This window comes from Salvia miltiorrhiza, chromosome 4 (assembly GCF_028751815.1).
Source record: "Salvia miltiorrhiza cultivar Shanhuang (shh) chromosome 4, IMPLAD_Smil_shh, whole genome shotgun sequence".
In the NCBI taxonomy this organism is placed as follows: domain Eukaryota; kingdom Viridiplantae; phylum Streptophyta; class Magnoliopsida; order Lamiales; family Lamiaceae; genus Salvia; species Salvia miltiorrhiza.
The window spans coordinates 28,547,750-28,562,724 of NC_080390.1; the positions used below are offsets into that span (position 1 = coordinate 28,547,750).

Here is a 14,975-nt window from a genome sequence, read left to right on the forward strand (position 1 = left end):
GGTTGTTTTTTGAATTTTTAAGAATTAAGTCGTGTCAAATTTGGACAACAACGAAAGTTGGTGTATTAAAATGTAAAATCCTAACTTCGCGTCAAATATGGATTTTTGGCAAAGTTTGTGTATTTAGGTGCAATTTTCCCTAAATATTATAACTTTTTTACTTTAAAATAATTTTATTAAATTCTCTATTTTTGTGAAAAATAATTTACGAAATAAAAAATGCATTCATAATTTCATAAATTTATATTTTAATAGACCCCGTCGAATTTCGACGGGTCACTTACTAGTTGTGTAATTAATTTAATTTGTTTGAGTTGCTCTTGCATAACACCGATGAGACCAGACACCGAGAACATATATGCTAGTTGTTTGTATTATTATATATGAAACAAAATATGCAATTAGTACGAGAATTTCTTGCATAACACCGATGTTTCTTGCTTAATGATAATACTCCCTCCGTCCCAATAATCTTGTCCCACTTTCCTTTTTGGGTTGTCCCAATAATCTTGTCTCATTTCCTTTTTAGGAAAATTTTAGGAACTAATTAATTTCTAATTAAACACTATCCTAATTAATTCCCCCCCTCTAAACCCTAATTTATCTCTCTCTCCACACTCTCTCGCCTCCCCCTCTTCTCTACCCTTCGCCGCCCCCTACCTCCGTCCTCTCGCCTTCGCCACCTTCCCACTAACCTTCGCCGCCCTCCCATCTCCATCCCTCTGGCCTCTCGCCGCCTCCACCGCCTTCCCACTGACCTTCGCCGCCCTCCCACCTCCGTCCTCTCGCCTCCGCCGCCCTCCCATCTCCATCCCTCTGGCCTCTCGCCGCCTCCACCGCCTTCCCACTGACCTTCTTCCCCCTCTCTGAATTCGCTCCACCGGCGCCGCGCGCTCCCTTCACCTCTATTCTGCCGGCGTCGCCTCCCTCTTCCCCCTCTGTAAATCCGCTCCCCTCTTCCCCCTCTATAACTTCACAAGTGTCGCCTCTCCCTTCACCTCTGTTCTACCGGCTCCTCCTCCCTCTTCCCCCTCTGTAAATTCCCTCTTCCTCCTCTGTAACTTCACAGGCGCCACCTCCCCCTTCCCCCTCTGTTCCGCCGGCACCGTCTCCCCCTTTCCCCCTTTGTAAATCTCACCTCTGCCCTCTCGCATCTCGCTGAAATTTGCTAAGGGTGAATTTTGCATTCGCTGAAATCTCACCTTTGTAGTTGGGTGAATTTTGCATTCGCAGAATTTTGTTTAAGAAAAATTAGGGGGCTGAGGGTTTCGTGGAATTGTTGAAAGACACAGAGAACTTGGGGCTGAACTAGGGGGAGAGATGAGGCAGCGAAGAGGAGAGAAATCAGGCGAAGAGGTGGAGTTGTTGGACTTGATCTTGCACGCAGGTATGGCTCCGCCTACTGTTGCCGTCGCCGGAGTTAAACATGGTGTCGCCGGTGGCGCGGCGACTGCATAATGTATGATGAGGGAGAGAGTGCTGAGAGAGAGAGACATGTTTGGGGAGGGAGTTAAGCTATACTTACTTTTTCTTAAACATGTGGGACCTTCTATTTTACAACATTAATTTTACACTCCTTAATCTCCGTGTCCAAAAGAAAGGGGACAACATTATTGGGACGGAGGGAGTAGTATTTTATTTTACATTTGATTATTATTTGAAGACGGCATCAGCATGGTGTGACAATTGATGGATTTGGATTTATTCGAAAAAGTCATGAAAAAACGATGTTTACAATAACAACGGCTGCTTCTGAATATTGAATTAACTTTTAAATATAATAGAGAATATTAAAATTAATTCATCTATTGGACCACCTTCACCCACCCACTATCACGGGTAGAATAGAGACTGGAATTTGTTTTAGAGAGAGAGAAAAGGGACAGGAATTCCACATCTATATAATATATAAAAGAGGAGTTTTCTCCCTCCATTTTTCCCCATCATTTTTTCTCTCTCATAAAATTTTCATTATTTTTCATCTCTTTTTTCTTTTACAATTTTAATACTTTTTTAAATAATATCAAATTTAATTTATGAAGAAATATTTAATAAGCATCTTATGTTTAAATTTGTAACAAAATATTTAATATGGTATAAAAATTATTAAAAATTACTAAAATTTTAAAATATTCTATTTTTTTTCTCTTTGTTAAAATTTTACAATTCTTTTATTTTTGTCTGTGTATACAAATATTTATTTATATGAAAAAATTGATGGGAGAAGAAAGAGAAAAAATGGAGGGAGAAAACTCTCCTTTTATATATTATATAAATTTAAAAAAAATAAATTTCTTAATTTTGTGAAAGAAATTTTGTTTATGGGTTTAATTGTAGTACTTAATGAACTTTGGGGTGTTAGTTGCTATCAACGTTATGTTAGGGGCTTAAGTGTAGTTGGGGTGGTAACGTTAGGGGTGTTTTTACATATTAACCCTTTAATATAATGTGTATATATTATATCATCTTAAATTTTTTCATGTATGTTTTGATTTGGACGAAATTAAAATTCAGAGCAAATTCTGAAATGAGCTAATGTTTATGTATTTATACTAGAACTTTATATAGCTAAAAAATATATCAAAATTCACTAATAATTTTTGAATTTACAATCAATTAACGCCTCAAAAAAATATGTTGTAAAATGAAAATCAGTCAAAAGTAATTAAAAGTTCCAAAAACCCTTTCAAGACCAATAGAAAATTTGAAAGAAAAATATCTAGATATTTTGGTGGAAATTTTAAATAGATAATAATAATCATTAGATAAAAAGGTTTTGCCAAGTTCTTGATCATTCATTTGATACGCCTACAATTATAAGATGATTTCATTTTTATTTTAAGGCACCATCTTCATTCTAAATATAATATTTTAAAATATAATTTTTTTGTTATCACTAGGGCTGTAAATGAACAGAGCTACTCGCGAGCTATTCGAGATTCGGCTCGAAAAAAACTCGTTCGGAGCTCGATTCGATAATAAACGAGCCAAGCTCGAGCCTGATTTCGAGCTCGAAATTTTTATCGAGCCGAGCTCGAGCCTGACAGTGCTCGGCTCGTTGAGCTCGCGAACATGTTCGAATTCGATTGTTCGCGAACATGTTCGCGAGCCTGTTCACGAACCTTCAGTCGAGCCTTTAATCGAGTTAGTACACGAGCCTTAAACGAGTCGAACTCGAACTCGAATAACATATTAATTAAGAATATTTTCTTAAATTTATAACAAATTCGAGCTTGAATATCATATATACGAACATCTAACGAGCCGAGCTCGAGCTCAAGCTCGAATTCGACATTATCGAGCATCACCCGAGCCGAACTCGAACCGAGCTCGAGCTTAGTATGTGGGTGACGAGCCGAGCTCGATCATCAAGATAAAAGCTCGAATCGAGCTCGAGGCGAGCTCGAACACCCGAATATTTAAACGAGCCGAGTTCGAGCCTGCTTGTATTCGGCTCGGCTCGGCTCGTTTACAGCCCTAGTTATCACCAACTATAAGATGGCTTCATATAATTTTGTTTTACTATTTTAATTAAATAAATATCACCGTGCATCGCACAACGGGAGTAATACTAGAGAATAATACGACACTAGGCAAAATGAAATCGGCCCACATATTTAGATTGCAAACATGTTTTCATTAATTATGTCATTATGTGATGATAACGGTAATTACTTTGCGTAAAACAAATATAGTAGCACATAAGATTATCTTCATAAATTTGAGGGCTAAGTGTAGAATTTCATAAGTAACACCAAAAGTTGAATTAAATAACTAACTTCTATAAATATTTCATTATCTACTTTAAATAATTTTACATAGATTATTTATGTATATGTATTGAATGAAGGAGGTGGAGGTAACATGGTTCATTATCATTGCCAATAATCAAATTCCCTTTTAATGCCAACTTATCCAGATGGCCAGTTGGAAATTCGATGTCGGTATATGCTTTCCTTCTGCTTTCCACATTTAATTCTTCAAAGTCAACCCATTTGTTTAATTTACTTCCTTCAACCATAAAAATAATTGCTTTTATTATTTTAAAATATCCACAAAAATTAATTTCTATCACATACTGAATCATTTTCTTCACCCACAATACAATTACAATTGATTATTATTATTAATTAACATCACATTTGAAATTTTTTCTCCACTTACAATAAATTAAATTATTTTTATTAAAACTCGTATCGTTCCTTTTATAACTATTTTTTTTATGAACGGAGGGAGTATATGCCACTTTAAGTTTAATTAATTTATTCAAATAAGCTTTTAAGGTTAATCAAATTTTAATCTTGAAACATTAACCTACTCGATTAGGCGTAGAGCAATTAAAGTGTTGGGTCTGAAAATGTGTGCTCTTAAAAGGCATAGCCCATTTCGACGTAGCCCAAGACATGTTATTCTGTTGGACCGGGCCTATATGAAGAATTTGCCAAAATCGGGCCGGGTGGGTTTTGAGGTTAGGATCATTCAATTGTTGAAGGGGATTCAACTTGTAATTTCCCTAGATTTAAAGATTTAGTTACAACTTACAAGGGCCAAAAAAGATGTTTTAACTCCATTGCTTCGACTCAAACAATTTATACAAGAATGTGAGTAACTTAGAAACTCGAGCATGTTTATGTAAGAAGAGGGAATAAAACCTCAAGAAATGGTACAATTGAGTTCTCTTTAACCAACATATTGTTTCTCAAGGAGGCTTCCACAGAATGCCAAGTCGAACCGTTCCTCCGGCGGGTCTCCGATGAAGTCGAAAACGGCATCCGCCTTTTCAAAATCCTCGTCACCCGTGTACCTAAACAAGTACACCGAGTGTTATACCGTACACGAATCCTAAACCCTAAACCCTAAACAAGAATGGAGCTTACCCGCTCTTTGTCACGATACACTTCATTCCTGCAGCTTTGGCAGCTGCAAGGCCAATCCCACTGTCTTCGATCACAACACAGCTACAACACCACCAAATTCAAAAATTTCATGGCTCATCTTAGCTATGAGACGACAACGTTTAAGAGTGGTTGTTTTTACCTTGAAGGTTCGACGCCCAATGTTTCTGCAGCTAACAGGTAGATTGCCTGTAAGAAACATCATCACTTAAGACCTACAACACACATGATGCTGCAAAACATGTGTGATGCTCGAGAGGCTTACTGGGTCGGGCTTCTTACGAGGAACCACGTCTCCAGCGTATATCTGAATCTGTTCTGCTCGCTCAGCTCCTAATAAGAAGGAAACTACAGCAGACACCTGAAACTCACCATAGTATATAGAGATTCTTGGTCATTAGTCATGACAAAATTAGTTGTAAGCAAAATCTGTTTGAATCCATCACATTTTCTGCTATCTGATTATCAAGAAAAATGTTGGTTGAAACTGTTGAATGTTTATAAACATGGATATCATATTGAGACAGAGAGAAAGAGAGAGGATCATCCTCACAAATGAAACAGAAAACTGAAGAACCTGATAGTGCATACCGCCTTCTCATTTGAAGTGCTGCACACAGCAACTTTCACTCCACTTCCGAGTGCCTGGTCTATTAGCCTGTCAATTTTTCAGTTCAGCAACGCGCATGAAAAAGTTGGCAACCAAAATGCTCCAAACTCAAATGGTTTTTGAGCCACAAACTTTCACAGAAACGAGTGCAACTTCACACGTGGGGAAGGAGTGACCTAATAATAAAGGGATCTTACTTTGCAACACCAGGTCGAAGAGGCAGCAGTTTCTTCTCGATCAGCGCCATAAACAGCTCAGTCTTTCGCTTGTGAAGAGATGCTATGAACTCCTTCCTCTCTTGTTCAGACGTTGGCGCCTTGTCTGGCCACCCGACCTTATTGAAGTAGGCCGTCATCCTGGAGTTCAAGAACAAGAAAAATGAGTTTCTTCAGCCAGAAAGCTTCGTGAAACGAATATCCTCACGAGCTACAAGGTGGATCTGAATTGGTGAATTACAATCTTGAAATGGTGTATCTGCTTCTACTACACTGCTAGACCAACTAAACAGTTGAAAAGCATAGATAATGCATCAATCAAAACAACAATATTACAACCTCAAACAAGTGAGTGGATATAAACTTTACAGAAAATAGTGAATGTACCTCTCTTTTCCTCCCCCAATTTTCAGCAACTCACCATACAAATCGACGTCCCATGTAACTCCCAACTCTTTCTGCATAATCAAGTAATTCATCTCAATCCCACATACTAATTTCAAATCTTATTTCATCAACAATGGAAGTATCCAAATGAAACAGACACAAATACAGGCTAACCTAACTACCAAGAAAACAGTGAAGTTCAGTTGATCTTTCACACACTGATATCAAATTCTATGAAACAATACCACATTTTATCACTATTTTTCCCTAAAATTGGGAAAGCCCCATTTAGGTTCAACTACAAAAAAAATGTACTACTTCTCAATCAATTGAGCCAAAAGAATCCCAATTCACCTCACCTTGAGAAAAAGTCACCACCAAGAAATCTTCACAAACAAATAACAAAACCTCTATCTCTCTCTCTCTATCTCACACACACAAATAATGCAAGTAGAAATGGAGAAAGTGTTATAGCAGTACTTCAGCAAAAGTGTCGTTGAAAGAAACGCGATGCCCATCTTTCTCAGTATCAACCAACACGCCATCGCAATCGAACAAGAGGGCTTTTGGAAGAACAGAAGGCGCAGCAGATGCCATGCATTTCACCACTCCGAATCTCTCGCCGCTTCTTTTCTTGATTGATAACTTGCCCAATTTTGAAGCTCCCATTCCAGAGCATGATGATGATGATAAAACTAGAGTCTTTTTTGCAAAGATGAGATTTTTCGATGAAGATGATGAGACTGAAGTTGTGAGTGGAGGAGAACAGATGGCGTTAGTTGCCATTGCAATTTCTCCCTTCCTTTTTCGTTTTTTTTTTAATCTAATGAATGATGTTGGTTGAGATTTAACGGCCATTTCTTTTGTTTTTTGTCCCCAAGAGTTATCCTCTCCTCATGCTTGAGCTCATAAACACACAAAAACCAACCAAGATTTTCCTTCTTCATTGGATTGGAGAAGTTGAAGGGTATATTGGACCTTTCACATATTGATGTATTTGCTGCATTACTATTTTGAATTTTTGTTGGTCCAAAACTAAATCTCTACCTTTCCAGTCTCTTTATAGTTAATCACCAAAATGCAACTAAATGAAATTAATTTTTCAAAGGAATTAAAAAATATACCTTGAAATACATAAACTTTCAGTTTTGTTTTTTCACATCATTGCCGATTTCAAGCACATGGTGTCAAAATTCATTTAATGAAATCCATATTTTTAAACGTATTTAGCCCATAAAAGTAAAAGAAAAGAAAATCATGGAGCAATAGTTGTTCTGTGCACTAATAAGTTAATTAAAACAAGAAGTGATTTGAAACGCAATCAAGAAAAAGACACCAAAAACTGTCTTTTGTTGCAGAAACAAACAATTGAAGAATGCATCTTTCTGCAACATCAAAGTAGGCCTTCGGAAACTCCAATGTCGTTGGCAATGACAAACTCGCCATCATGCTTCCCTTGCAAGCTTCCAAAAACCATTTCTTTCAATTTCATCGTCCTAGTTTTCCACCTCCCATTTATAGCAAACTCCACATCTCCTCCAAGCTAGGAACCTCCCTTCCAAGCAGATGGCGCGTCAAGACTCGAATAGGAGGCTCGAGACGTTGCTGGACTTGGACAAGACCAAAAAGAACATGACGAGGCAGGCCACACGGAAGCTCATCCCGGGCCACGGCCTCGAGTTCACAAACCTATCATACAGCGTGCTCAAGAAACAGAAGAAAGATGGTGTGTGGATCACCAAGGAGACCTACCTGCTCAACGACATCTCCGGGCAGGCCATGAAGGGCGAGATCATGGCCATCATGGGGCCCAGCGGGGCCGGGAAATCTACGTTTCTTGATGCCTTAGCCGGCCGGATTGCACAGGGGAGCCTCGAAGGCCATGTCAGGATGGATGGCAAAGCAGTAAGCCCCTGTCTTGTGTACATATTCATACGAAACAACCATGAATTTGTCTTCATCATTGTGTTGTGTGTTTGCAGGTGACAGCCAGCTACATGAAAATGATCTCATCTTATGTGATGCAAGATGATCAGCTGTTTCCCATGCTGACTGTTTTCGAGACATTCATGTTTGCTGCAGAAGTGAGGCTTCCACCATCAATCTCCACTGCTGAGAAGAAGAAGAGAGTTGTTGAGCTTGTCAATCAGCTTGGTTTAACTGTAAGTAGTTAGTTTGCCTTTCTCTTTCTCTCACATCACAATAGAAGAAAAAAAACAAAGACAAACAACACATTTTTTTCTTGGCAGAGTGCAATGCATACTTACATTGGGAATGAAGGGACAAGAGGGGTTTCTGGTGGAGAGAAGAGAAGGGTGTCTATTGGTGTTGACATAATCCACAAGCCATCACTGCTGTTTCTTGATGAGCCCACCTCCGGCCTCGACTCGACGAGCGCCTACAGTGTCGTCGAGAAGGTGAAGGACATAGCCAGAGGAGGCAGCATAGTGCTCATGACAATCCACCAGCCTTCCTTCAGAATCCAGATGCTGCTAGACAGAATCACAGTCCTTGCTAGGTAATGCACATATCTTAATTCCTTCTTCTCTTTTAAAGAATTCGAGCTTCATTTCCCATGATGAAAACAATGATACTGCTGCAGGGGAAGGCTAGTATACATGGGAAGCCCAACTGCACTACCTCCCTACCTTGCCGGCTTCCAACGCCCCGTCCCAGAAGGCGAAAACAGCATTGAGTACCTCCTCGACGTGATCAAGGAGTACGACGAATCAACTGTAGGGCTCGACCCTCTCGTTCTGTACCAGCGCGATGGGATCAAGCCGGAGCAAGTGGCCACAACCCCACTCCCGAAGAGGCTCAAGACTCCACAGGCAACGCCCCGTGGGAAGAGCTCGTGGTCGAAGCACATCAGCCTGCAGAGCAGCCAGTTCTCCCATCACGGAGGAGGAGGAGCCATGACTCCTAGATCAGGGCCGTTTGATTACAGCAGCAATCACGATGATGACGAAGAAAACTTCGACGCCTCATTAGAGAGGAAGAGCAGAGTAATGCCTCAAACGCCACTAAGCATGCAAAGTGGAGCCTATCCACGGCTGGCCTCACATTTCTACAAGGACTTCTCCGTGTGGATCTACCAGGGCGTCAAGGGGACTCCCCGACGCCCTCCCACGTGGACCCCGGCTCGCACCCCGGGCCAAACGCCAATGTCGAGCTCAAGAAGCCACACGTACAACAGCCATGCCCCACCTCCAAAAACACCAGTCTTTACCACTTCTTTTGACTCATACACAACTTCTTACCAAGAATTCGACGTCGAGGAAGAGCAAGTGCTGGACGAGCCCGAGCACAGGCACAAGTTCGCCAACCCGTGGCTGCGCGAGGTGGCCGTGCTCTCATGGCGCACGGCCCTCAACGTGATACGAACACCGGAGCTCTTCCTATCTCGAGAGATAGTCCTCACCGTGATGGCTCTCGTCCTCGCCTCCCTCTTCAAGAACCTCCACGGAACCGAGTTCCTAAGCATCAACCGCCTCCTCAACTTCTACATCTTCGCCATCTGCCTCGTCTTCTTCTCCTCCAACGACGCCGTCCCCACCTTCATCCAAGAGAGGTTCATCTTCATCCGCGAGACCTCCCACAACGCCTACCGAGCCTCCTCCTACGTCGTCTCCTCGCTCATCGTCTACCTCCCGTTCTTCGCCATCCAAGGCTTCACATTCGCGGCCATCACCAAATACATACTCCGCCTCCACGGCGGCATCATCCCCTTCTGGCTCATCCTCTACGCGTCGCTCATCACCACAAACGCCTACGTGATGCTGGTGAGCGCGGTGGTGCCGAGCTACATCACCGGCTACGCTGTGGTCATAGCCACCACGGCTCTCTTCTTCCTCACCTGCGGCTTCTTCTTGAAGTCGTCTCAAATCCCAATCTACTGGAAATGGCTGCACTACATCTCTGCCATCAAGTACCCTTTCGAGGCGCTGCTGATCAACGAGTTCAAGGGCACAAGGTGCTACCATGGCTTCGGCGGGGAGCTCCAGCCCGGCCCCCTCGGAGAGATCAGGATCAGCGAGCTCCACAACATAACTCGAGGGATCAACTGCACCACTCGTGATCAAGAGCTCATGTTGATCGGAGAAGACGTGCTCTTCACCATGGATATCGATCACATTGAGAGTATATGGACTGACATCGGCATCCTCCTCGCCTGGGGCGTGCTGTACCGCCTTTTCTTCTACGTCGTGCTCAGATTCTACTCCAAGAATGAGAGGAAATGAAGAGTGATCTGCATTTGTTCTTCCTGTAAAATTTCTATAAAAAGCTATTTTACTTCCTAAAACGATTGGATGATTTTGGAATGAAGTTCTTGCATATATAAATGTAATAAGAAGCATCACTGAGTCCTTAAAATGCATAGTAAAAACCAAACAATATCCAAAATTCAGATCTATGCAGTGTGCTCAAGAATTTTCTTTTCAAGTGAGTTCATGCTGATCTGGAGTTCTTCATCGACCACGCTTCCATCTTTGGACAAGTAGAAGCTTGGAATGCTTGGGATTCTCCACTCTGCTGCTGCTTCGCGCACCTCATCAATGTCGACTTTCAAGAACACCGCCTTGGGATATTTTGAAGCTAGCTTTGTATATATCGGACCAATGTGGACGCAGGGGCCGCACCATGCTGCAGTGAAGTACACGATTGCAAGCCGAGACATCTTTGAAGCAGCATTCAGCCTCATTTTCAGGTCCTTGGCAGATTCCACCGGAATTACTTGTCCTATAACACAACAGTTTATTGGAAATCAAGCATCATTAGAGTAAAAAATAGTTTGTAATTTGCTTCTACATAATTATACACGAAATAAACGAGTAAACTTACCATCCTTCAAGAATGAACCAAATTCATTTTGAGCTTCCTGCAACAACATCCAAAGAGAGAAATTAGTCAATTGGAAGCTCTTACAGCCACGAGAAAGAAAATCTACGATAAAAATAATAGATTAGCCACGCAATATTCCATTTTTCACTCCTCAACCACAGATAATTTGTGTTAACAGAGCAAGAATCAATCTTATATGCTGAATTTAATCAACAGATAATATATTTTGATATGTAGCAACTGGATAGTCCGGATGCTGCAATCAGTATAAATACCTGCATTTTTCTCAGCCTTTCAAGCTCAGCCTTCCTCTGCTCCTTTGCTTTGTGAAGCTTTTCGTATTTTTGCCGGTGTTCTACAATCTTCTTGACATTGGATTCAACCTGAAAAGTTGTAAGCAACAGTATTTTTACAGTATTTCAACTTCATATACCTTGAGATTATAAAAAAAATGCTAGATTATGCAAATCACCTTTTTAAGCATCACAGTAGCCTCCTCATCAAAATCTAACTTGGAAGCCATATGCAAATCTCTTGCAGCATCTTCCCATAAGCCCAACATCACTTTTGCCATACCTCGAGCTTTATATCCTTTACCTAATTCATCATTGATCTAGCATAACATCGAATAAAGTAAATCTTCATTCTAAATTAGAACAAATTACCCCTAAGAAATCAAGCTTAAATACTTTATCCAATCCCTCTATCCCCCTGATTGAGTATAAAAACAATAGATATACCTTCAACGCAGCATCAGCATCACGGGTTGCAGCATTTGGTTTCTTCAGTTTAACAAACACACTAGCTGAAAAAAGAAACCTTTTCAGACAATGCAACAACATATGATCAGTCACATAAAACAGAGTTTAACATTTTGAGAGGTACCTCTGCTAGCATACAACATTGATGACTTTGGATTCAATATGATTGCTTCTGTTAGAAGAATTATGGCCTTATCGAGATTACCTAATTTTGCAAAGCATGAAGGTTCAAACATTAATTTTGTAATAGATCTGAGCATAATAACTACATTGAATTTGGAAAGGCACCTACCTTCAAGGATTGCATCCATGGCCATTGATTTTTGTACTAGTGCAGCTTCTCGAGCTTCTTCAGTCACTTCAACTGAAGGATCGCCCATCTAGAACAACAACGATAAATGTAATTTCGTGATTAAACAACCATTAAATATTTAAAATGGATTTAATTCGCCAACCTCAGGTGGGGAGTCATAGTCAGGCTCCACAACATCAGAATTATCTAATTCAAGATCAGACTCGACAATTTCCACCTCCAATGAATCATAAAGCAGCGCTCTGTCTATGTTGGATTCAACAGTCTTCAGATAGGTAGATCTCAACATTTTTTCCCTGGATCAATAATTTCATTCCTTGCAAAAATAATGTGCATAAATTCTTATTAAAAAACTTAGGACAAACCTAAAGCAACATCAATCACATAAAAAAAATGAAAAATTTGTGGTCTTACCACGCAAGCCAAAATCTACAAGCAGCGGCAGCAGCAGCAGCAGGCGAAGCGTTATTTCCTATGATTTCACGAAGAAATATGCGCGCAACCTAACCCTAAACTACATACGAATTCTCCAAAATGTCCATTGATTGCTCGCGGACACTTGTCATACTAACCTGAACATGATAAGATTCGAATAGCTCGGAATCAAAATGGACAGGATTACAGGAATCCCGGTAGCTTTTGTAAAAAATTCAATGTAACGTCATAATCCGATTGAAATCTACTCCCTTTCAACTAAATCAAAATGGTCTAGAAAGAGAAACAAGTTAAATGAACGATTGCAGCTTGCAAAGGATCACTGAGGCTAATGTTACCTACCAATTTTTCACCTCTGACGTGACTATTCTAATTGTTTCCTAATATGCTTAAATTAATTATGAGATTGTTTTGATGGATTCATAATTAAGCTTCAATCCACATTAACGGAAGTAAATCATGTTACCTGAACTGATTTCCAGACTAAAATCAGTGTGATCTTCGAATTGATCCAGCAATCGTACAGGCGAAGAAAGAGAGAGAGGATTTAATTTTCAATTCCAAATGTTGCCGCCTCTTCCAACCGCAACCAACTTTTAAAAAGTAGCGCGTACGCTATACGGTTGTTATGATGGGGCAAAGTCCTTGCAAAAGTCGTGCTTCTTAAACGGAAACCGCTTTCTTGCGCCAATTGTACAATTTGATCAACACAATTTGGAAAGTTAAAAAGTACCCATCCCTCTCACCCAAATGGGATCATCTGTCCCAAAATATAGTGTGTATCACCGTGTACCACTCTTATTATGTTATAATTTTTAATTAATTTTTATTCAATTTTAATTTATTATGCTATTATATAATATAAAGATAATTAACAAGGGTTCACTTATCTATTTAGGGTTTATAATTATTTTTTTATATTCATTTGAATTAATAATAGATTATTTGGGTTCATTAATTCAAAGTTAGGGTATATAATTTTTTAATGATAAATATTAATTATAGTTTATAATATAATAATAATTTTTATTTTTATAAAAAACAATTTATGAAATAAAGAAATGAAGAGTGGTACACGTGGTACACAGTATATTTTGGGACATAGGATCCCATCTGCCTCTCACCTATGTTGAAACTGTCGCAGCCTGACGCCTAGCCAGTGATAGCGTAGATCGGGTATCGATACGACTAATAAAATAAAGAAGTAAAGAAAGAGAAACTAAACAAATCATCAAGCGGAAGCTAACAATGAAACGTGCTAAGGCAAACAACAATAACATCATCGGCTTCATAATTTCAAAAGTATCAGGATTCTTGACAACATTTACAAAGTGGGTATAGCTAAAAGTCACGAAGGTTCATAAAACGCAGAGCATCGCAGCAAAAGGTAAACAGACTATATGTGTGAAGACATATAACTGAGAGTATATTTCTCGATCAAATCCAAAATAAACTTCATCGTCATGATACTACCGTAGGAAACAGAAGTATGGTAAGGAAAACGTCATTTGAAACATGGACCACACCAGCACCAGTCCAATCTCCTTCATCGCTTATCCTGCACGTTTAGAAATACATGCAAGGCATGAGTACAGAATACTCAGTAGACATGTGCCGAAAAACAAAAGAAAGCTTGCTCTTAGAGCTATAAATTGAACTTACCACATTTCAGCATTACACAGGGTTTTTAGTATAAACGAACATGTGCATGCAAAATATCAATCACGAATATCATAAATAAACGATGCAGTCAAAATACTCATCATGTATGTACCACATCTACAACTCATCATCATCAAAGATACTGAGGAGTAGGCCTCCCGCTCAAGTACCGTGACTGGCCGACCCGATAGACGGCTCACAGTCACCTCTGTGCACAAAATCCCGCTTGTGGCAGGACCGAATTCGTCTCATCAGTAGAGGGTGACATACAAGCTTATCATCATCAAAAGTTGGCAAGTCAAGGTTTTAGTCATCAATTTATCTCATATCATTCATCATTTTATAATTTTCATCAAACTGAAACTTAAAAGTTAAATCATATTATTCATTTCATTTCGTATAAGAGGCCTACGACACGTAGGGGATCTCTATATACGTAGTAAAAATAATGCCCATGTGAAAATCTTAGCTTACTTTTGTAGCACTCGGGTGGACTCACTTTCGTCCTCTGCTCGTATCTTCATATGCCGTCACATCGGAGTAGTTCATGATAAGAATAAAAGAAATTATTCAGAAACTTCATGACTAAGAATATCATTCCTGTCTTAGTACTATTCTATCACTCCTCATCATTACTCTTTGTCTATCTCGATCTCATATCGAAGCTCTTACTAAGTAATCGCTATCTTACTCTCGACTCAATACTCACATAGAACTATACTATACTACATCATCAAGCAAACACATAAATATGCACACACACAAAGCGATATAAGTCTCAAGTTAGCACGTAGAAGTATTAATCAAGTTCATTTACATCATAGCAAACATACTTAAAAACTTTTTGTGAAAATC

General features: G+C 39.7%; 3 protein-coding genes across 5 annotated transcripts in view; 1 reads left to right on the plus strand and 2 right to left on the minus strand.

Moving 5' to 3' along the window:
- LOC131019609 (CBBY-like protein) overlaps positions 1–7,138 on the minus strand; it is a 30,594-nt gene extending 23,456 nt beyond the window's left edge. Inside the window, exons 1-9 of one of the 3 annotated variants that reach the window (XM_057948195.1) lie at positions 6,588–7,018; positions 6,108–6,178; positions 5,703–5,861; positions 5,487–5,553; positions 5,161–5,256; positions 5,038–5,084; positions 4,878–4,958; positions 4,653–4,804; positions 4,546–4,617 (exon numbers count right to left, since the gene is read on the minus strand). In XM_057948195.1, the coding sequence (XP_057804178.1) occupies positions 4,681–4,804; positions 4,878–4,958; positions 5,038–5,084; positions 5,161–5,256; positions 5,487–5,553; positions 5,703–5,861; positions 6,108–6,178; positions 6,588–6,965 (1,023 nt within the window). In that variant the 5' untranslated portion in view covers positions 6,966–7,018 and the 3' untranslated portion in view covers positions 4,546–4,617; positions 4,653–4,680. Of the gene's footprint in view, positions 1–4,545; positions 4,805–4,877; positions 4,959–5,037; positions 5,085–5,160; positions 5,257–5,486; positions 5,554–5,702; positions 5,862–6,107; positions 6,179–6,587 lie in introns of those variants that run through there. The other 2 variants (XM_057948196.1, XM_057948197.1) reach the window with 2 other exon arrangements.
- A 272-nt stretch (positions 7,139–7,410) lies between these two features.
- LOC131019612 (ABC transporter G family member STR-like) lies at positions 7,411–10,348 on the plus strand. The gene is made up of 4 exons (XM_057948201.1): positions 7,411–8,012; positions 8,090–8,269; positions 8,357–8,625; positions 8,710–10,348. Exons 1-4 carry the CDS (start codon positions 7,674–7,676, stop codon positions 10,346–10,348), a joined length of 2,427 nt encoding a protein of 808 aa, XP_057804184.1. The 5' UTR covers positions 7,411–7,673.
- Positions 10,349–10,421: 73 nt separating this feature from the next.
- On the minus strand, positions 10,422–13,225 carry LOC131019613 (TPR repeat-containing thioredoxin TDX-like). Its single transcript, XM_057948203.1, has 10 exons — positions 12,925–13,225; positions 12,438–12,595; positions 12,166–12,339; positions 12,003–12,090; positions 11,835–11,915; positions 11,690–11,754; positions 11,422–11,562; positions 11,225–11,332; positions 10,950–10,986; positions 10,422–10,847 (listed from the first exon to the last, which is right to left on the minus strand). The coding sequence occupies exons 3-10, from the start codon at positions 12,310–12,312 to the stop codon at positions 10,519–10,521; spliced, it is 996 nt and encodes a 331-aa protein (XP_057804186.1). The 5' UTR covers positions 12,313–12,339; positions 12,438–12,595; positions 12,925–13,225; the 3' UTR covers positions 10,422–10,518.
- Positions 13,226–14,975: the final 1,750 nt, after the last annotated feature.

Bases quoted from the DNA above. Each gene is read 5' to 3' on its own strand.
- LOC131019612 (XM_057948201.1), top strand. From the start codon at position 7,674: ATGGCGCGTCAAGACTCGAATAGGAGGCTCGAGACGTTGCTGGACTTG. The intron at 8,013-8,089 runs GTAAGCCCCTGT...GTGTGTTTGCAG, and splicing joins TCAGGATGGATGGCAAAGCA to GTGACAGCCAGCTACATGAA. The intron at 8,626-8,709 runs GTAATGCACATA...ATACTGCTGCAG, and splicing joins AGAATCACAGTCCTTGCTAG to GGGAAGGCTAGTATACATGG.
- LOC131019613 (XM_057948203.1), bottom strand. From the start codon at position 12,312: ATGTTGAGATCTACCTATCTGAAGACTGTTGAATCCAACATAGACAGA. The intron at 11,755-11,834 runs GTACCTCTCAAA...TTCTTTTTTCAG, and splicing joins AATGTTGTATGCTAGCAGAG to CTAGTGTGTTTGTTAAACTG. The intron at 10,987-11,224 runs GTATTTATACTG...ATGTTGTTGCAG, and splicing joins AAAGGCTGAGAAAAATGCAG to GAAGCTCAAAATGAATTTGG.